Source organism: Prionailurus bengalensis, chromosome E1, assembly GCF_016509475.1.
Source record: "Prionailurus bengalensis isolate Pbe53 chromosome E1, Fcat_Pben_1.1_paternal_pri, whole genome shotgun sequence".
Lineage (NCBI taxonomy): Eukaryota > Metazoa > Chordata > Mammalia > Carnivora > Felidae > Prionailurus > Prionailurus bengalensis.
Genome location: NC_057347.1, coordinates 28,267,679 through 28,288,508, shown reverse-complemented (window position 1 = coordinate 28,288,508; position 20,830 = coordinate 28,267,679). Strand labels below are relative to the sequence as shown.

The following is a 20,830-nucleotide window of genomic DNA, read 5'->3' as shown; positions in this document are numbered from 1 at the left end:
GCGGGACACAGTGTTTTGTTCCTGACACAGTGAACACGTAGCAAGTGTTTGCCAGAGCAATAAATGAACATAAGGGCCTGGGGACGACTGTTTCTGTTCTCTGGGGTGGCATGGGTGGAAGGTGAGAGGCAGAATGGTCTGACCTGGCCCGGAGGCTTCTGAGAATTGACTGCCTTCCATGTGTGGGTCAAAGGACAGCTCCTCGATACCTCACCCCCAGTTTAGAGGCACAGACCACACTGGTTCAAACTGAGATCCCAGAGCAAGCCTCATGCTGAAGCTCCAGCCCCACAGCAGACATGGACAGAGTAAAGGTTCCCATCAGTGGTGTTTTATTATCATAGACGTCAGGTACAAACAAATGGCACAAAAAGGCCAATGCGTCCCAGTTCCTCTCCAGGTGGGCTCCTGTGAACAAGCAAGAGAACAGTGTGAGGAAGCAAACGGGGAGCCACCGAGTCCTGCTCACCTGGGCCCACACCTCACCCACCACGCACACCCTAACTGCTAATGGCCATTCCTCCAGGGGTCACTGGTTCACTGTCAAGTGTAAGCTCCCCGGGGACAGAAAGTGTCCGACTTTCCCTGAATGTTTCTCAGGCTTACACAGTGCCTGTCAGTGTTTGGTAAACAACTAGAGGATGTAAGTGGGGCCACTAACGAGCCAAGACAGCTTTTATTAGCAAAGAAGAAAACTCAGGCTCAGCGAGGTCGAGTAATTTGTTCAAGTCACACATTGGAGAGCTGCGAAGTCAGGATTTTCACGTAAGCAATCTGGCTCCTGAGGTTGTATCCATTCTAGTATCTTCTCTATACTTAATACATAAACAGCAAACACACACATAAATGACACATATACGCAGCACACAAAACACTACCCACGTTCACAGGAAACACACACATATGAAATGCAATTTATATACGTTGCATATGCATGCGCACACACACACACGAATGAATGTCTAGTCATTCATGTTCTTGGTCAGAACAGGGACAGCTCACCTAGGGAAGGGAAATCCCTGTGGTCCCAGTGGGCCAGCCCAGGGACGCCCAAGCTTCACCTCACCACCACACCCCCTTACTCAGCCTCTAGTCACTCTGCCTCCAGGGAGTCAGGTCCAATGCAGGGAGCGTATTGCAGCTGACAAAGTCCCGGGGGAACGTGTTGGACATGAAGATGTTGTCCTTGGACACGGTGGTGATGCCCGTGTTGTCACAGATGATGCGGGGCAAGGAGATCTTGGCCAGCGCCTGCTGCTGCTGCCTGGTGAACACGCCCTGGTTCTCCCACCAAAACCTGCATGGTGACACCCAGGGACATTGCACTCGAGGCTGTCCTTGGCTGGGAAGGCATCAGCGGGCTTGAGCTGCTCCCTGGATGGAAGAGGACCAGCACACACATCCGCTCCACAGCAGGAGATGGCTCCAGGCCCTCAGGCAGCCCAGGGGTTTTCAAAGGAGTGGTGCCCTCCTCACAGTACAAAGCACAGCTGCCCGGCTGCCTCCCCTCTGCCTCCACCCCCCACCCCGTGGCCTCGGAGGCCCCCCAGCTACACAGGGAGCTGGGCCCACACTCACAGACCCCTGTGCCCTGGCCCAGGGCTGTGACCATGGGGGTGGAAAGAATCTTGGGGTTGGTTTATAATGTGTCCACCCAGAGAGGGACACCTTTCTCTAATCTTCCCAAGGACACAATACAGGCTAGGTAAGAACCGGGTATGACACATGTCAGGGCCACGATGAAACGACACTAGTAGGAGAGGCTTGGAGACCGTTCAGCAGCGAGTGACTGCTGTATGGTGGCACCCTGAAACCAGGGAAGGCATCGGTAAGACTTGCAGTTTCTATGTCTCCCTTCACACCCACGGCTCCAGGCCCCTCCTTGCTGTACCCCAGCAAGTTCAGGGCGCATTTAGGGATGACCTGGAGGCCCCGGAACACACTGGAAAGTCACGGATTCCTTCCTGCCCTTCACTTCACAGGAGAAAGTCAGGGCCCCGAGAGGTTGGGGAATAGGCCTGCAACCACACGGCGGGCCTGAACTGCTCGCCATGCCTCACCGGTCACCGTCTCGGAGCTTCCTGAACTGGGTCCCAATGAGGCAGGCAAGGAGCGGGCCCACGCGGCCGTTGGGCTCCAGGGGCTCGGCCACACCACCCATCCAGATGTCAATGTTGTCAGGGGTGCCGTACTGCTGCATCAGCTTCTGGGCCAGGCCCAGGTTCTTCATCACTGTGGCCAGCTCGCCCACCGAGCGGGGCTGCGGGAGCCCACAGAAGCGCCGCCAGGCATTGTACCCTGCGGGGGCGGGGAGCGGGGGCTGTGGGTGGGTTCCCCAAAACTCACCTCCCCAACATGCCGTAGCCACATACAGAGGGACGTGAGGGAGAGGCCACGGAGGGGCTTCTCCCAGGCTCTAAGCCCCGAGAGAACCCTGAACTGAGGGGCCAAGACTCTTCTCTTTCCCTTGCCCTCCCACTGTGAGGAAAACCCAAAACTGCCCGGAACTCCCACAGGGTCCAAGAATAGGGACATCTCATTGTCCCCCTCTGAAGATCTCAGATCTGAGGCTTGAAGTGTGTCTAGAAGGTTCAGCCACACTAGCTGTCCCGTAATGTAGGCACAGGCTTTGGGGTTAGGCTGACCTGGGTTCAAATTCAAGCTCTATCCCTGATGTGGCTGGAGAAGAGCCTGGGCAGGTTCTGAAGCTCTCCAAGCCTCAGCTCATCAGTAAAATGGAAGTGATGATAACCTCTTCCCCTCAAAGTTCATGTAAAATGAAGCAAAATGAAATGTGATGTAGACAGTTTTCCAGCCAGTGGGGAAGCTTGGGCAGCTGCGGGGCACTGGAGAGGGAAGGGCTTGAGAGTGGGGGGCAGGGAGGCCCCTGCAGCCCCCTCACCTGGGAGGCCATGGTCCCGGCTGCGCTGCATGTTCAGGGCAGGCAGGTCCAGCCCGATCCTCATGACCTGCTCAAACAACCGGTCCCGGATCTCATCCACTGCGATTTGGTTCTGGCAATTCAGCTTGGCAGGGGTGGCCATGAGGCCCCGAAGGATGGGATCAATACCACCTGGGACAAGAGGAGCAAGACTTGGGGAAGGATCTGGCTCTATATCCAGAGCTCAGACTGGACTCAGGGTTAAGTCCCAGGTGCAGTTGGGGGATCGCAGAAGAGGGCTGGGCACATGCAGCTCCTGGTGCCAAGGTCACTCCAGTGGGCAGGTCTTCACCAGGGAATCAAGGTCTCAAGGTATAATGCCATTCAGACTTGCAAGTTGGGATGCACTCAGGCCCTGGTCTTCTGGGTCACCGAGAAGAAGCCAGTTCCCTACAAGCCACCCCACCCTTTGTTATTATATACAGAAGCAGTCAGGTGAACCAAGGCTGGAAAGTCAGGTAGGATCCCCAAAGATGGAAGGCAGAGTATTTCTCCTGTCCTAGCTTCCTGCAGCCAAGCCCACCCCACCACATCCTCAGCTGCCAGCCCACTGTCTCCTGGCCTAGGTCCTGCTCACCTTCCAGCACTACTCTCCAGGTAGCAAAAAAGACCTTGCTGAGTGGAACGCGGGGGTTGGGCCCCATGGGCTGGTACTGGTTATCCAGGCGGATCATGAAAGGTTGGATGAGGGTGTGGCCATAGCGGAAGGCATTGGTGAAGACATTGGAGATTCGAGGGTCCACCGAGTCATTGTAGGATCTGTAGCGCGGCAGGTACTTCCTCAGGGCCTGTGGTCCCAGCACGAGGGGCAGGTAGTCCCGGTAAGTGATGATCTAAAGGAAAGTCACGCTCAGAGTGGCCTCTCCACTCCACCTTCTCTACAGAGTCTCCACCTGCACTCCTGGCTTGGGGAGCCCCTCCATTGACTATGGCCAGGGTTGTCTCCCACAGAGACACTCTGGTCCAACAGCGTGGCTCCTGAGTGGTGGCTTATAAACAGAGCTCTACTGCTTACCTACTGTGTGACCTTGGGCCTGTTATTAACCTCTGTGAGCCACTGTTACTCAAATGTAAATTAAGGATAATTATGCTGCCCTCTGACTTAAAGGATTAAATAACAAAGGGCTTTGTTAGTCAATAGCTCCTTTGCCCTTGAGTTATTAATGTTTTGTTTCTCCTAATTTATAAGCTCCTGAGGACAAGGGTTGTAGCTCATTTCTCTGGAAATTACTCAGTGCCCAGCAAGCACTTGGCTCACAGTAAGGTTCCATACGTTTGTGGAGGTGGGGGAGGCAAAAAAAAAAAAAAAAAAAAAGGGCCACCCTAGATGATTTCCTCAGTGAGAAGAGAAAATATGGAACAGTCTCACTCTTGATTCTAGAGTCTGGAATTTTCTGTGAGGCTTAAATGAATCTCACTTAAGTTCTTGGTGCAAAGCAAAAACTTACCCTCAGCACCTGCAACTCTCTCCCTCTCTGGAGTCTGAGAGTATTGAAAAGGTGTGTGCGTGCATGCACGCAGGTGTGTGTGTGTGTGTGTGTGTGTGTGTTTACGTCTTGGGGAGAGGATGGGGGTGTTGAAGTATCAAAAGTTGGGAGAGAGAACCAGGAACATTTTTCAGGGGTAAATAAAGGTGAGGAGATTGGGTGAGCTATGATAGAGCCAAATGAAGAGGAGACGGGGTGGGGGTGGGGGGTCGGAGAGAAAAGGAGAGGCATTTATTGACCAGCTGCTACATGCCAGGCACTTCAGACCCACCCCTTTAATTCTCCCAAAACCATCCCAATGGACTGGAAAGAAGAAATAGGAGCAAGCCTAGGAGAGAGAGGATGGAAGGCAAGTAACCTTCATCAGGCACTCAGTATCGCCAGGTGTTTTCATATATATCATTTAATCTTTACAGTGTCGTGGATGAATATGTTGAGGCTCAAAACACTGGCCCAAAGTCACACAGCTAGGATGTGGCAGAGGCACATCTGCATCCCAAGCCTGCCACATCCCTGGCATCATCAATACTCAGGACGGCATACCTGGACCATGGCTCCCACGATCTTGCGAGCTTCTTGGTAGAGCCTCTCTCCATCCCAGCCTGGGTTCAGGCGCTTGAGTTGTGTGGCCAGCCGGTTGTGCTCCCGCACAAAGAGTGTGTGCATGGAGGCGAGCTCGGGCATCTCACTTGAGCGGGGGTCCCCTTGGGGAAGCAAAAGCTACTGTCATTCCTAAGACCCCATCAGAAAGGACTTGCTCCACAAAGACTCCCTCCCCAGCCAAGATCTGAAACCCAGACTTTGTTCCATCCATCTTTCCACACTATGTTCAGTTTACATCTCCAGGAGGTTCCCCCTTGATGCCCTGGTCCACCATGATAAATTCTTCCTCTGTTTAGAGGCACTGCTGCTTGGAGATGCTCATTCAATAGGCATCAGATCTGCCCCATGACTTGCCACCTTCTAATGCCTGAGACTGAGAACTCCTTGAAGACGAAGACCATGGCTTGTCCCTTTTTGTATCTGACCCTCCACCCAACTCACACACAGACACATGGAGTTTAACACAGTGCCTTCTACAAAGTAGGAGATCCGTAAACATCGCTTGGTTGACTTATTCTCTTGCTTCAGGCCAGACCAAAAAGTAGCATGCATGTTAGCACTCCTTACTTCCATGCCCATGTCAGACATAGCTAATGATCACAGCACTCTCTCCTGCTAAAATTGGAAGCAACCTCAGAATCCTTCTTAACACAGGACTCTAGAAAGCCACTAGCGACCTGATCAGAGTTGCCATCCTCGCCCTTACTGCATGCTGATTTGCAGCCTGCTCAGGATCCAGAGAACGGGGTGGGGGGTAGATTTTTACAGTCCACATCTGAGACTGTTAGAAAAAAAAAAAAAAAGAAAACCAAGTGAGACCCCTAATCCCTCCAGTCCTCCCCAAGCCTTCTCTGGAAGGGCCAGAGTTAGGACCAGGCCCGTTTAGCAGGACACTGGGTTCAGTCTTTATAAGTTCTAGAGGCTGGTGGGAAAGAAACTCTGGGAGCAGCTTTACCATCCCATGAGCTGCCAGGGCGCACGATGATCCAGACCCAGGACATGTGGCTCAACGCCAGGATGGAGGCAGCCATAGGTCGCTGAGGAGTGCTGCTCTCCCTTCACTAGCCCAGAAAAGTCTCACAGGAGCCGACCTGGATCCTCCTGCCCAGGACCAGTGGGGGAGAGGCCACAGGGAGCCAGCCATCAGGAGAAGTTGGGAGGCCAGAGGGAAGGGCCTCAGGACCTTTTTGGATCCACTATTGGATTTACATTAAAAAACATTGGAAGTTTCTGGGCATGGGCACCATTATTGCTCCAACCATATCCCCAGGGCTTCCAGGTATTTAAATTTAAAATCTCACCCTCTCTAATTACAGGGAATCAAGATGGCAGGAGGTGATATTCTGGAGCAGCACTGTCCCATAGAACTTTCTGAATTGATGAAAATGTTCTACATCTGTGCTGCCCTATATGGGAGCCACTAGCCTATGAAGTTATTGAATGCTTGAAATGTGGCTAGTACAGCAGAGGAACTGAATTTTACTTTTAAGTTAATTTAACTTAAGTTCATTTTAATTAACTTAAATGTAAATGCAAATAGCCATGTGTGGCCAGTGGCTACCATAGTGGATGATGCAGTTCTAGAGAGTGAGGGTGCCATGTCTCCTTAGTTCCCTGTCCCTGGGGACTCAACTCTCTGGCAGAGTCCAGAGGGAAAGGGAGAGATGTAGAAAGGGATGGACAGATGGAAAAGAAGCTCCTTGGCTATCCCTGGGTCTCCTTCTTAGGTTTGTTCTGTTTTTGTTTTTGTTTTTTGTTGGTTTTGGTTTGGGGGTGGGGGTTGGTCTGCTTTTTGGTTTTGGTTTTTGCTCCACCCAACTTGTTACCAAGGCAACTGGATTAGTATCATGAAGTTGATGAGGACAGAGTCACAAACAGCACCCCCGCCCCCAGCAGGGTGTGCCCATGCACCAGCCCAAGTTCCTACTGGTGGCTGACCTGCCAGGAAGCAGGGGATGCGCGCAGAGCGGTTGGTGAGGAGGCAGGGGTCATCATGCAGGTTGTCAAAGGGCAGCAGGGCCCGACCATTGTCACTGAAGCGGGTGTTGACGGCCAGCAGCCCCAGCTGGTTGGTCAGGTTTCGAAGCTTAGTGGCCAAAGGGTCCTCACTGCCATACACCATGCTGGCGTCCATGAAAGAGGTGAGCGCATTGATCTGGTTGCGGATGGTGATGTTGCCCTCTGTGCAGGCTGGGGAGGAGCGGAAGAAGGGGATGCAGTCACGCTGGTTCCTGATGCGGGGGTCATCTGGTGGGATCTGTGACACATAGACAAGCCCCGCTCACCAAGGGCAGGGACAGAGTGGCTCTCCCCTGTCCACCCCCCGCCCCAAGGCCTTGATCCCACCTCCAAAGCAGCCTGGAACCCAGGACCAGACAGGGAGACCCAGACACCACAGCGGGTTCCTCAGGACTTCTGGCCGCCCTCAGCCGGCAGGGAGGCCTCTCAAGTCCCACAGACGATCCCCGTCTGCGGTTGCACCTGCAGAGTGCTTCTGAGCTAAGGGGTGATGACCAGGACTCTGGAATGGGGGATGTGCACCCCCGGGAGAAGAGCCTGCCAGTCCTCACCTTAACTTTCTTTCCCTCTTTCTCTCCCCCAGTCTGCCCCTCCCTCCCCTGTTCTCTGGATGCAGTCCCTATACTCGCAGTTGGCTTTTTCTTCCTTTTCTTTTCCCGCCCCCCCCCCACCCTTCCCTGTCATCCTTTTCCTTTCACTCTGGCCCCTGCCTATCTCTCCTCTTCTCTCTCTCTCTCTCTCTCTCTCTCTCTGCCATTCTCCTTCCTTTCTCTCCTCTCCCACTCCCCTCCAGCCCTCCAGCCCTCCAGCAATGGACAGCCCAGGCTCTTTGCAATGTGCCCGGATGCGGGAAGGTGCCCCTCTCTGGTCAGAGGAAAGAGGGACTGAACACGCGGCACCTACACGCGGAGGTTGGAGGGAGGCAGGAAGGTCCTGCGCCAGGGAGGCGGAGGGGAGTGGGTGAGCAGGGTGAACCTTACTCAGGAGCTGGGGAAGGGGTTCAGCACAGAGGGAGGTGGCCGCTTGCAGGAATGATGGCCCCTATCCCCACCGGGCAGGCAGCGGCGGGGCAGGAAGGAGGAAGCACCTTGAGCGGGAAGCAGGGAGGCTCCTGCTCGCAGCTGGTCTTGCAGTCGACGCTAGTGATGAAGGACGCCAGGGCGCCGGGATCCGGGCTCAAGTCGAGGTCGTGGTCGATCAGCTGGCCCCACTGCACGAACAGCAGCGAGCGCTCCTGGTCCGGGGTCAGCTGCTCCGTGGGGAAGCGCACGATGGCGTTGGAGACGGCGCGCGCCTGCGGGACACGGGGCGTCAGGGGCCGCCTGGGGCCCCGCGCGCCTCTGGGCCCGGCCTCGCCCCCTCTGTCGGCCGGTGCTCACCAGGGGGACCGGGAAGCCGCCGCGCTTGACCCCGGGCGTCCAGCCGAAGGGCAGCGAGAAGCCGTCCTCGTACTCGGCCGGCAGCCAGCGCGCGAAGGCGCGGTTGGAGGCCCCCAGCGTGGGACTGCGTCTGCAGGGATCGGACGGGGCGCTGACACGGCGTAGCGCCACGGGCCGGTGGGGGACCCGGACGCGACCCCGCGTCCGCCGCCCGCCCCGGGGCCGCCCCCAGCCAGCAGCACCTGTTGTTGCACTGCCCGGTGATGGTGCGGTACTTGTCGTTCTCGGGGCACGTCACCCCCACGTCCTGGTAGGCGCAGCCGCTGGACTTGGACAGCAGATTCAGCTGCGCGGGTGTCAGCACGTCTGAGGCCGGGGAAAGAGGGATGTGGGAATTGAGTCCCTCCCCCCCCCCCCCATTTCCTATCCTAAGCTGGGGAGCCTTGATTTGGGGGCACAGAGAGGAGACTCCGATGTGCCTGAGCCTCCCCCCGGGAAGACGGAGGGGGGGGGGCGGAGGGGGGCACTGGGAGATGCCTGAGGTCCCGAGTAGAGCAGGAGACTGAGGTTGTAGGGGCAACGGTACCGGTGATGTTGAGGGGCCCTGGCCGCAGAGGCCGCAGCTTCCCCTCCAGCAGGCTTAGGGCCACATGCAGATAGTCAGCAGCCCTCACGGCTGTCCTGGTGGCTGCCACCGGCTGCTTGAAGTAGGACAGGAGATCCATGGGGCTGGCCAAGCCACTGCGAAGCCGCTGCTTGATGCTGTTTGCAGAAGGGAGGAGTGAGGCCACAGAAGGTGGGGGCAGAGACACTCAGCAGAGCCCGCAGGACAGTGGAGACAGACCCGCGGACAGGAAGCAGGTTTCTGTTTATAAACGGACTACGGACCTGGGTATCCAGACAGAGGCAAGGCCATCGGGAGTGATGTTCTCAAACCCAAAGACACAAAGACTGACAGGCAGACGGAGGGTCCCATCCGTACCCACGAAGTCCCTGCATCAAGTTCCTTCTCCGAAAGACCTGGGGCAGCCTTGCCCAGAGCTGGGAAGTGCCCAGTAACCCACCTCTCCCGCTGTTCCTTGTAGGCTGTGTCCACTAGCCGCTTGGCCTCCTCCATGCAGGTCAGCACCACCGAGGTCTCCACTGCCTCCAGGACAGCTGTCCAGAACAGGAGTCACATAAGTCAGGAATGGGCCACCCAGGGTGGCCTGCACTGAGGAAGGGGATCCTTGGGACTCACAACCACCCCCAACACACCACCTTTTCCCCTTCTTTCTGCCTTGTTACCTGGACCGGCACCCTCAGAGGGCTGGGGCACCACCAGAATGGCCAGGAGGAGCCCTGCAAGTGCCAGCAGCAGCTTCATCTCTGCAACAAGACCCCAAGCCCAGTAAGTCCAAAGCCCACAGTGCATTCGGGAGAAGAGAGCCCCACCATCCCTCTCCTTCTGGCCCTTCACTCCCACCTTCATACCCCTGTCCAACCTCCATGGGTCCTGCCTACCTCCTGGACAGAGGGGTTCACAGCACGCCTCTTTCACTAGCTTCAGTCTCTCAGCCCCTCAGGACCTCACCTCTGAAGTTCACCTGGCATTGGCCATGCGGTTCAGCTGAATCCAGCCCTTTATGTCCTCTAGGCTCAGTGGGGGGGGGTGGGGGGGTGGGGGGGGGAGTGGGGGGGCAGACAAAACCCGCCCCTGGAGACTAAACGCTCTCTCCTCCCCCACTGGGGTTGGGGTGCCCAGAAGGTGATCGCTTCTATGTGAGAGAGGGACAGGAAAGGAGAGACCAGAACTGTGCCCAGCCTTTGAACTTAGCATTCCACCTGAGTTTCTCAGCTCCCATTGTGTGCCTAGACAATTGTTGTCCCCAGGTGTATAGGCAACTAACCCACCTCCAAAATTCTGTTTAAATTTAGTGTCCAGGGATCCTTGCAAAGGGACAAAAGTCAGGAACCAAGAGCCTAAGGAACTATGGGAAATAGAGTGACCCCAGAGGAGGAGGGAAGGTGTAGGGGACTCTTGGAGTAACAATCTGATCAGCCTCGGGGGGTTGTCCCCCACCCCCAACAGTATGCTGGCCCTTGGCAGCCCCCCATTCTTGGCGAAGGCTAAAGGGACAGGAAATCTGGCTGAAGACCGTTGAATTTCACAGGAAAGCCTGGGGGCTACAGGCTCAGGACCAAGGTAACTTCCTCTATCCCTCTCCTCCTCCCCTTTCTTCTGGGCTCTGGGTAGCCGGCTATCTTCAGCACTCTTGCCACCTGCTCCTGGATTTCAGGAACCAGGAAACAGCAGAGCTGGATGTGGTTAGTGGTCAGTTAGGTGACACAGCCCAGGGCCTCTCTGGGATCAGGTCAGTGCAGTTAAGAGGACTGGGGCTAAACTGTAGGATAGCTCTGGAATAGAATGAGATAGTGCTTCCCCTGAAGAGTGCTGGCAATGCAGCTGCCATTCTCAGGCAGGACAAGTACCCCATGACTAATGGCTGTTTGTCCATCTCCTTGGGCCCTTGTTAGGCTCCCCTGTTATTTGGTCTAGCCACACCTCCTACCCCGGCCACCTTCCTGCCCTCACTCTTGTCATCTATGCTCAGACCACATCTTGACCGAGGAACAAGGGACAGCAACACATCCAGAACACCCTCCTGGTATGCCCACAGATCCTGTCACTTGTGGGAAGTGGAGCCCAGTGGAGCCCATGAAGGAGGAGGCCATTCTTCCAGCCTGACTCCGCCGACAACTTGTTATGTGTGAACTTGGACAAGTGGCTCCTTGTGAATCAGATTCTAGAATTTTATACTTTTGAAAATACTTTTAATGTTTATTCATTATTGAGAGAGAGAGAGAGAGCACGAGTCGGGGAGGGACAGAGAGGGAGACACAGAATCTGAAGCAGGCTCCAGGCTCTGAGCTGCCAGCACAGAGCCCGACGCAGGGCTCGAACTCAGGAACCATGAGATAATGACCTGAGCCGAAGTCAGACGCCAACCGACTGAGCCACCCAGGTGCCCCGAAAATACTTTTTTAATCCTACAAGTAATATATTTCCACTCATGAGAATTTAGAGAACACAAACAAAAATAAAAATAAGTCAAAATCACTTATAATCAAGTGAGGTTATGGGTAAATTTTTTCTTTCCAGGCTTGTCATTTTTCATACAAATAAGCAGGAAGAAAATAACTCCTCATAATCCCACTACTCGTAAATAACCCCATTTAACAATTTGATATCCTATATGTAGATATAATATGTATTTTTTTTTTTTTTGGAGAGAGAGAGAGAGCAGGGAAGAAGGGCAGAGGGAGAGAGAGAGAATCTTCTTTTTTTAAAATGTTTATTTATTTTTGAGAGAAAGAGAGAGCGAGAGAGACAGAGCATGAGTGGGGGAGGAGCAGACAGAGAGGGAGACACAGAATCCAAAGCAGGCTCCAGGCTCCGAGCTGCCAGCCCAGAGCCCAATGCGGGGCTCAAACTCACCAGCCTGAGCCAAACTCATGACCTGAGCCAAAGTTGGACACTCAACTGACTGAGCCACCCAGGCACCCTGAGAGAGAGAATCTTAAGCAGTTTCCACATTTAGCATGGACCCCGACACAGGGCTTGATCTCATGACCCTGGGATCATAACCTGAGCTGAAATCAAGAGGCACTCAATCGACTGAGCTAACCAGCTGCTCCTAGATATAATATGTATTTTAAAATGTGATAAGAACATACTCTAAATTTTGTCTTACAACCTAGTTTTAGTACCTAACAATTTAGCCTGGACATCTCTCTCTGTCAATAAATATAGACTTAGTTCATTTGTATATCTGCATAATATTTTGTATGAAGTACTATGTACTAGTATATGAAGTACTAGTATTATTCACTAATTCCCTCTTGTTAGATACTTGGGTTGTTTCCCATTTCCAGTGTTATAAGCAGTACTAGGGTCAACATCTGTGGGGTTAAATCTGTAGTCCTATCTTCAGTTATTCCCTCAGGCAAGAAGTTCTAGATGTAAAATTGATGCATATTTGGGTAGCAACATTTTTAAGGCTTTTTAAAAAAAAAAATTGTCAAGTGGCCTCACGAAGATTGCACCTCACCCTTCCATTAGCCATGCCTGAGCGCACCTGTTCCCCGTTGCCCTCATCAGCTCTGACAATTAGCGTCCTCTTACCCTTTCAGGGGAATTGTCAAGGCTCAAGAGGACAGAGATACTTAAGCCCCTTGCAGCTCAGATGAGAGAGATGGAGCTCAGTGAAGGAAACGACTGTGTCAAAGGCAGCAGTGTGGCACAGCTCAGAATGATCTAGCTGTCAGGTCTCCTGACTTCCACACCAGCACTCCTCACCCGGTGGCCTCTGCAACCTCACTCCTGACCTTTCGGGCATTTATTCAAGTACTGAGCCCTTGCAGGGGCCGCTTGCACTGTGCTGGCCACTGGGCGTACCCTGCTGAGCACAGTGCGGGCTTTGTCCTCAAGGAGCACACAGGAGAATACGGAAAGGCAAACTGATGGCACATGAGAGCCTTGTGCGGTGTTCTTTGGGGGCATCAAAGAGCAGCACGTGGACAAACTGGAGGTACTTAGGAAAGATTTCTTGAGGAGTTGGTGCTTGAGACAATCTTGAAGAATGTTTAGAAGTTGACCAAGTAGGGGCACCTAGGTGGCTCAGTCGGTTAAGCACCCAACTTCAGCTCAGGTAGTGATCTCGCAGTCCGTGGGTTTGAGCCCCATGTTGGGCTCTGTGCTGACAGCTCAGAGCCTGGAGCCTGCTTGGGATTCTGTGCCTCCCTCTCTCTCTGCCCCTCCCCCACTCATGCTCCAGCTCTGTCTCTCAAAGATAAACATTGAAAAAAAATTTTTTTAAGGGTGGGGGGGCACCTGGGTGGCTCAGAGTTAAGTGTCCGACTTCGGCTCAGGTCATAATCTCGCAGTTCGTGAGTTCCAGACCTGTATTGGGCTCTGTGCTGACAGCTTGGAGCCTGGAGCTTGCTTCAGATTCTGTCTCCCTCTCTCTGCATCTCCCCTGCTCACGCTCTGTTTCTGTCTCTCAAAAATAAACATTGAAAAAAAAAAGAAAAAGAAAAAAGAAAAACTAAAGCCTTTTCAACGAATGATGTTAAAATACCCTTCACTCTCTGCTGCTGTGCAGGTGGGAGAATTCTTAAGATGTACAATCCCAAACCACCTGCCTTTGGCTCAGGGCTGGAGCAGTGGGCTTGCATTTACCTGCAGATACTTGAGATGCTCCTTGACTTTTACAATGTTTCCAACCACTTAATAATGAATCAACTGGGCTGACCGCAATGCTGTCCAGTCTGTACCTCTGCTGATCCCTCATGTAGGCCGTGTTTGTCTCTCCCAGGCATATTTGAGGCCCAAAGGGCTTCTCAGCGTGCAAGTAACCAGAAGGAGACCATGTCTGTGGGAGGAAATATTCCAAACAAGCCAAGCCTAGTCCCTTAAATTACCCCCAGTTCCCATCCCGGGGGTGGCCTCTGGAGGGCGCTGCAACTGCTCCATCTCAAGACTATAGTCCTGGGAGGAAGTCGCCCCCCCCCCCCCCCGCAAGCCCTCCCCGCGCCGGCGCCTTCCCTTCTCCCCACTTACCTTCCCAAACACCCCCACCCCAGGGTAAAGTCCAACTGCCTGTGGGATAACGGGCCCTCTGCTACTGCTTGCAAAACAGTGCGCTCTTTCTTAATGCTGTTTAGGAAACAGTTCAGTTGGGATTACCGCCAGATTTCCTGTGTGTGTGTGTGCGCGCGCGCGCGTGGTTGGAGAGAAGGAGGCGGCTATGGAAGCTGGGCGGAGGCAGGGTCAATGACCCCTCAGACACAGCAATTGCACGTGGCCCAAAGACCTTCTTTTCTTGCTCTTTAAATTTTTAAAAATTACTTTTGAATTGTACAGGTAATACGTGGATACACTGTGAATAAAACTAAAATGTCACAAATCCTGTGAAAGCTCTCTTTAGATTAGGTTATTGCACCATCCCTAATTCCAGTCTCCTTCCTCCACTCCTCAGACGCACACCCTGTTGCCATTTTTGTGTTTGTCCCTCCGAGCCTTTTACTTTACATTCATTTTTATATATGGATCTGTGGGAAATATTCGTCTTCCTTTGTTTTCCCACAAATGATAGTACATCAAACATTTTGTTGGGCAATGTGCTTCTGTCATTCAACAGGACATCTTGCAGATCTACCATATACTACTTAGAAAACAATCTCATGGTTTTAAAAACCTTTCGTGCATTCTTCTGTGAAGTTATACCTCCATCATGCGACCATTCCTCTCGATGGGAACTGTTCTCCCATTTTTTCACCATTAAAAACAATGCAGCAAGAAGCCTCTGTACACACACACACACACACACACATTGTCCTCCAGGGTAAGATTGAGAAGTGAGCCACAGGTTTGTGCATTTAAAATTTTTAATAAATCCGTAATACCAAACTGTCCTCCAGATTTATCAAAATTCTCAAGGGCAAAGTTTGGAATCACATTATTCGTTCAATTTTTATTTCTTTCGATAATAGCCAGCGTCTTTTTATTTGAATTAGCTGTTCTGTAAATGTCCTGTGTTTGGCGTTGTCCGTTTTTCTATCGGATTGTCATTGTTTTATTTATTTGTAAAAGGTACCATATATTCTGAATAATACTAATCTGTTAGCTGTTTTGTATATTGTTAATATTTTTCAGCCTGTAACTTTTCACTTGTTTTTTATAGGGTCATTAAAAAAATTTTTTTTTAATGTTTATTTTCGAGAGAGACAGAGCACGAATGGGAGAGGGACAGAGACAGACGCACACACACAGAATCCGAAGCAGGCTCCAGGCTCTGAGCTGTCTGCCCAGGGACCGACACAGGGCTCAAATTCACGAACTGAGAGATCATGACCCGAGCGGAAGTTGGACGCTTAACGACCAGCCACCCAGGCACCTCTATAGGGCCATTTTTTACGAAGTGGTCAGATTGATCAATCTTTTCCTTTATGGATTTTCCTTTTCAGACTTGTTTAAAATGATCTTTCCTTTTTCAAGAACATAAACATACTCTCCTGGATATTCTTCTAATACCTTCATATTTTGATTTTCCACATTTAGATCACTAAAGCATCTGGAATTTTTGAGTGTGAAAAGTGTAAGTGCACAGTGCAAGAGTGGACTATCTTTATTCATTTCCAAATGGGTAACCAGTCGTCCCAATGCCTTCTGTTTTTTCCCCCACTGAAATAAGATACTGCCTTTTCTCACTTAACATAAATGTGTGTGTTTTTCTGGAATATTCTATTCTACTGATCTACTAGTCTATTGATTCCTATGTCACTATCATTGCAATTTCCATAACTTTTTAATATTTTTTATTTCCATTAAGATAAATTCTTCTTCCTCATTCTTCTTTTCAAAGGAATCTTCAACATTCTAACATATTTACTCTTATGAATATTTCAATATCTAGTTCCATGAGAAATCCTATTGATATTTTTATTGATATTGTATTCAATTTATACATAAATCTGGTGACAATTGGCATCTTTAAGATATTGTCTTCCTATTCATATACATCCATTCATTCAACATATATTTCCCGAGTACCTGTGGTCCAGCACTGTTCTGGGAACTAGGAACAGAGCAATTACCAAATCACTTACTCTCCTAAAATTTACATTCTTGAGTAACACAGTACATCATTTTATTTGTCTACTTTTATACTCTTCATTGAAATGTTATTGTTTTACCTTCTTGTTAGGTTTGTTCCTAAGTACTCCCTTTTTGAAATAGGTATGTAAATTTTGTCATTAAGTTTCTCCACAGAACTTGTAAAATCGTATAAGTGTTTTCTTTCTTTAAAAGTTTTAGTATGCTTCTTTTAGTTCTCTTTAGAAGGCAGAGACATAGATCTGAAAAACATTGGACATTTTTAACCCCTACCCCCATCCTAGAAAGGTTGTGTTCTCTAATGAACAAGGTTTAAACAAAAAAAATTTTAAGTGACTATTCAAGCTTTTGTTAGTTGCAAAAAATAGTTCCCAAATTTGTTTCAGGTAGTATTGTAGAGATAAAGACAAGTCAAATGATATGATTATACAAATGTTTAATGGATATTCAATTAAACCCCTTTATACCTGTGGTTATTGGTAGTGGGGGTAGGGTAAGTGTCCATGAGACAAAGTTAAAAAAAAAAAACACTAAAAACATGAAGCACTAAACTCAAAGTAAAAGAATGCAACAGCAACTCTACCAATCAGATTAGTTTAAATTGTAAAAAGCTAATAAAGCCAGCACCAGTCAGTATGTGAAAATATAAGTGCAGATTGGCCCCCACGACACGGGATGGCAATTTGACAATGTCAGTCAAAATCCATGGGGCGCCTGGGTGGCGCAGTCGGTTAAGCGTCCGACTTCAGCCAGGTCACGATCTCGCGGTCCGTGAGTTCGAGCCCCACGTCAGGCTCTGGGCTGATGGCTCGGAGCCTGGAGCCTGTTTCCGATTCTGTGTCTCCCTCTCTGCCCCTCCCCCGTTCATGCTCTGTCTCTCTCTGTCCCAAAAATAAATAAACATTGAAAAAAAATTAAAAAAAAAAATCCAAACTGTACATTTGTTCTGACTCAACAATTCTACTTTCAAGAAGAAATGTATCCTTCAGATGCTTTGTTAGGAAATCATAAAGATACCTGCCCAGGAGTGTTCATTTCAGTCTCATTTCCAACAACCAAAAGACCAATAACAAGCTATATGTCCATCAAAAAAATTTTTGACACACTGGTCATTCATATAATGGTGTTTTATGCAACCTTTAAAACTAATGAAGGAGGGAGGGGGGCTCCTGGGTGGCTCAGCTGGTAGAGCATGTGAATCGTAATTTCAGGGTTGTGAGTTCAGGTCCCACGTTAGGGCCTTCATAAAAAAAAAATAAAAACTAATGAAGGAGGTCTATACATAGGAATACAGAAAGATATGTTGCCAAAAGAAAAGAGCTAGTTACAAAGCATATACCACATGATACAATTCATGCAAAACACACAGACACACATGCATGCTATGGGCATATATATATATATATATATACATTTAAATATGCATAGAAAATCCTGGAAACAGGCACAGAAGCCTATTAAGTATGGTTACCATTTGGGGAATGGAACTGAAAGGGTTGGGTGCAGGGTGGTTATTTTAAAACCAATGCTCCTCTGTTTGATAGTTTCACAAAGAAAATAAAATAACTTCATTACCAAAAAAAAAAAAAAAAAAGGCAAGACAAAACAAAACTAGTAACATCTCCCTCCACCTTACCTTCCCAAAGTAGCAAATTTTGATTTTTTTTTTTTACATAATCAGTGGTTTTGGATTCCTTTGGCTTTGGTTTACTTAATATGAAGTCAAACACTACCAAAGATTGAAATGATAGCATCGGCACATGTGGCATTAAGGGGTAAGCATTTCCCCTGTGGGAGACTTCAGTAGCATGACTGATAATGTGGCTAAGTATAAAACTCAAGTTCAAATTTCTTTCTCTTCAGCACTTGAAAGACATTGCTCCATTGTCTTTACACAACTAGTACTACAATTAAGTTCTCTGTTACAAGTAGACTCAATTAAGCCCTATTTCAGGCAAAGCAGAATTAACATGAGCTACAGGATCCATCAGCCAAATCTGACTATGGAGATGTCACGGAAATGAGACACAAAAGTGAAATTGTTGGAGAAGAGAAAATAAAAAGTGCTGGTAAGGGGAACACAGACTAAGAGGGAGAGGGGCCAGGTTTCTCCAGCAGGGGATGGGGCTAGGAGGAGCTACCCAGTCCCCCTCCTCTCTGCACATTCTAGCCCTCATCAGATCAGTGCCCACCATGTAGAGACAGCAAGACGGGAAAACAACCCCTCAAAACCAGCAAAAGTTTGTGAAAGGGGACGTTACATGGTGATGCTGGACCCTGGCTGGGTTTGGGAGTGGAAACATAGCTCCTTTCCTCTACCCTGACGACTAGACTATTATGACCTAATGGGAAGTTCTCACTTGGGCACAAGTACATGGAGAATCCCTAATGAGTAAGATCCCCCGGGTAAGTGCAGGGTGGAAACAGTGGATGAGCCCAAATTATAACCGCAGAGTCTCTCTAAGCTGTGAGTCTCCCACCAACGCCCTTATCTGTGCCTTGTACACACTCTTTAAACTCAACAGGAGGGGGACATACCAGCTCGTAGGCTTTCATCCTCTATCTTCCTCCCAGGTCATGACCAAGTGGAATTTATCCCAGGAAACTCAGGTTGGTTTAATGCTGAAAAATCACTGAAATTTACCACAACTAAGAAAGAAAACCATATAACCTCCCATTAGATGCAGAAAGATCGTTTGACAAAGTCCAACATCCATTACTGACTATTTAAAAAAACAAATCAAAAAGCCCAACTCTCTGCAAACTAGGAGTAGAAGAGAACTTCCTTGAACCTGATGAAGGGTATCTACAAAAATATATGTCACTAACATCATTATTCATGGTGAAAGACTAAATGCTTTTCTTTTTCCCTAAGACCAGGAACAAGGCAAGTGTGTCCACTCCTATAATTTCTATTTAGCACTGTACTAGAGGTTCCATCCAACCCAGTGGAGGAAGAAGGAAGGAAGGAAGGAATGGAGGGAGGAAGGGAGAAAGAAAGAAAGAAAGACCGAGACAGAGAGAAAGAAAGAAAAGGCATCAAAATTTGAAAAGATGAAGTAAAACTCTTTGTTTATATACAGTATGATCACATATGTAGAAAATTCTTAAGAACCTACAAAAACTACCAGAACTAATAAGTGAGTTTGGTAAGGCTGCAGCATACAAAGCCAAAATATAAAAATCAGTTGTATTTCTATATACTAAGAACAAAGAATCTGAAATTTTAAATAACAATACCATTTATAATAGCATCAAAAATATGAAATAATTAGGGGAGTGCCTGGCTGGCTCAGTGGAGCCTGTGACTCTTGATCTTGGGGATGTGAGTTTGAGCCCCACGGTGGGTATAGAGATTTTTTTTTTTTAATTTTTGTTAACCTTTATATATATGAGAGACAGAGAGAGGCAGAGCGTGAGAAGGAGAGGGTCAGAGAGAAAGGGAGACACAGAATCCAAAGGAGGCTCCAGGCTCTGAGCTATCAGCACAGAGCCTGACGCAAGGCTCGAACAAACTCACGGACTGTGAGATCACAACCTGAGCCGAAGTCGGACGCTTAACCCACTGAGCCACCCAGGTACCCCTGGGTGTAGAGATTATTTAAAAATAAAACCTTAGGGCAGCTGGTGGCTCAGTTGAGCATCCCACTTCAGCTCAGGCCACAATCTCATGATTCATGGGTTTGAGCCCCTTGTCGGGCTCTTTGCTGACAGTGTGGAGCCTGCTTGGGATTCTCTCTCTCTCCCTCCCTCCCTCTCTGTCTCTCTCTCTCTTTGTCCCTCCCTGATTCGCACTCTCTTAAGATGAATAAATAAACTTAAAAAGTAAATAAAATCGTTAAAAATGAAATAATTAGGGATAAATTGGACAGAAGATGGACAAGATCGAATTACCAAGAGAAATTAAAGACCTAAAGAAATGGACAGATGTACTGCGTTCATAGGTCAGAAGGTTCAACATTGTTCACATTGTCCCAACTGATGTTTGTCGAGTCTCAATGTTGAGTTTGCCTTGGCCTTAGTAGTTGAGAGCCCCTGCAAGACAGGGTGAGCAAGGCTGCTGACCTGCAGGGTTTCGGGGAGAGAGGGAGGGGGCACTTTGGTGGCTCCTCGCCTGGGCAGTGATACTTCTGGTTTCTCCTGGGTCTCACCAACCACCTAGAGTACCACCTGGTCTCTGACCTACGCTGCCACTCCCGCTGTTGTATCTAAAGGCAGACGAGCTCGAGCCCCACTTTGGGTAAGCCCACTTCTCTATCTCTGTCCCTCATGGGATTCTCTCTCTCTCTCTCTGCCCCTTGCTCACTTGCTCCCTCTCTCTCTCTCTCTCTCAAAAAATAAATAAATAAATAAATAAAAAATAAATACAGACACCCTCACCCTTGCCCCTTGGCCCCTGGGGAGGAGAATGTGCAACAGTCAGTTGACCTGGTTGCTCCCCACACAGAATCTGGACTAAGCAAGCTGCCAGTAGCCCCCAGGGTTTCTTCTGCTCTGTCTGCACCACCTCTAGGCATGGAGCAGCACACGGGACTCACACACACACCCTGCTTTGAGGTTTCTGGGGACGTTCTCCCATCTGTTTTTCTGTCCTCTCTCTGCTGTTCTAGTCTACTAAGAGTCCCCCCCGCCCCCACCGCCCTCCTGCTTTCAAGTGGAACTATATAGTTTCCTTGCATTTTTCTTACATCTGTTGTTTCTATGCACTTAGTACAGGAAAGTCAACATTGCAGGAGGTGCTCAG

General features: G+C 49.6%; 1 protein-coding gene across 2 annotated transcripts; it reads right to left on the bottom strand.

Moving 5' to 3' along the window:
• Positions 1–315: 315 nt before the first annotated feature.
• Positions 316–10,062, bottom strand: MPO (myeloperoxidase). Of its 2 annotated transcripts, none has more exons than XM_043583953.1 (14): positions 9,933–10,062; positions 9,717–9,797; positions 9,494–9,587; positions 9,016–9,191; positions 8,672–8,795; positions 8,430–8,559; positions 8,138–8,344; positions 6,970–7,288; positions 4,972–5,132; positions 3,519–3,774; positions 2,903–3,073; positions 2,061–2,298; positions 1,088–1,297; positions 316–408 (listed from the first exon to the last, which is right to left on the bottom strand). In XM_043583953.1, the coding sequence occupies exons 2-13, from the start codon at positions 9,793–9,795 to the stop codon at positions 1,090–1,092; spliced, it is 2,163 nt and encodes a 720-aa protein (XP_043439888.1). In that variant the 5' UTR covers positions 9,796–9,797; positions 9,933–10,062; the 3' UTR covers positions 316–408; positions 1,088–1,089. The 2 variants fall into 2 exon arrangements, with proteins under 2 accessions (XP_043439888.1, XP_043439887.1); XM_043583952.1 differs by having other exon boundaries at positions 1,083–1,297; positions 9,933–10,042.
• Positions 10,063–20,830: the final 10,768 nt, after the last annotated feature.

Coding starts and splice junctions, on each gene's coding strand:
- MPO (XM_043583953.1), bottom strand. CDS start 9,795: ATGAAGCTGCTGCTGGCACTTGCAGGGCTCCTCCTGGCCATTCTGGTG. Junction 9,192..9,493: donor TACAAGGAACAGCGGGAGAG/GTGGGTTACTGG, acceptor TTCTGCAAACAG/CATCAAGCAGCGGCTTCGCA. Junction 3,775..4,971: donor TCGTGGGAGCCATGGTCCAG/GTATGCCGTCCT, acceptor ACTTTCCTTTAG/ATCATCACTTACCGGGACTA.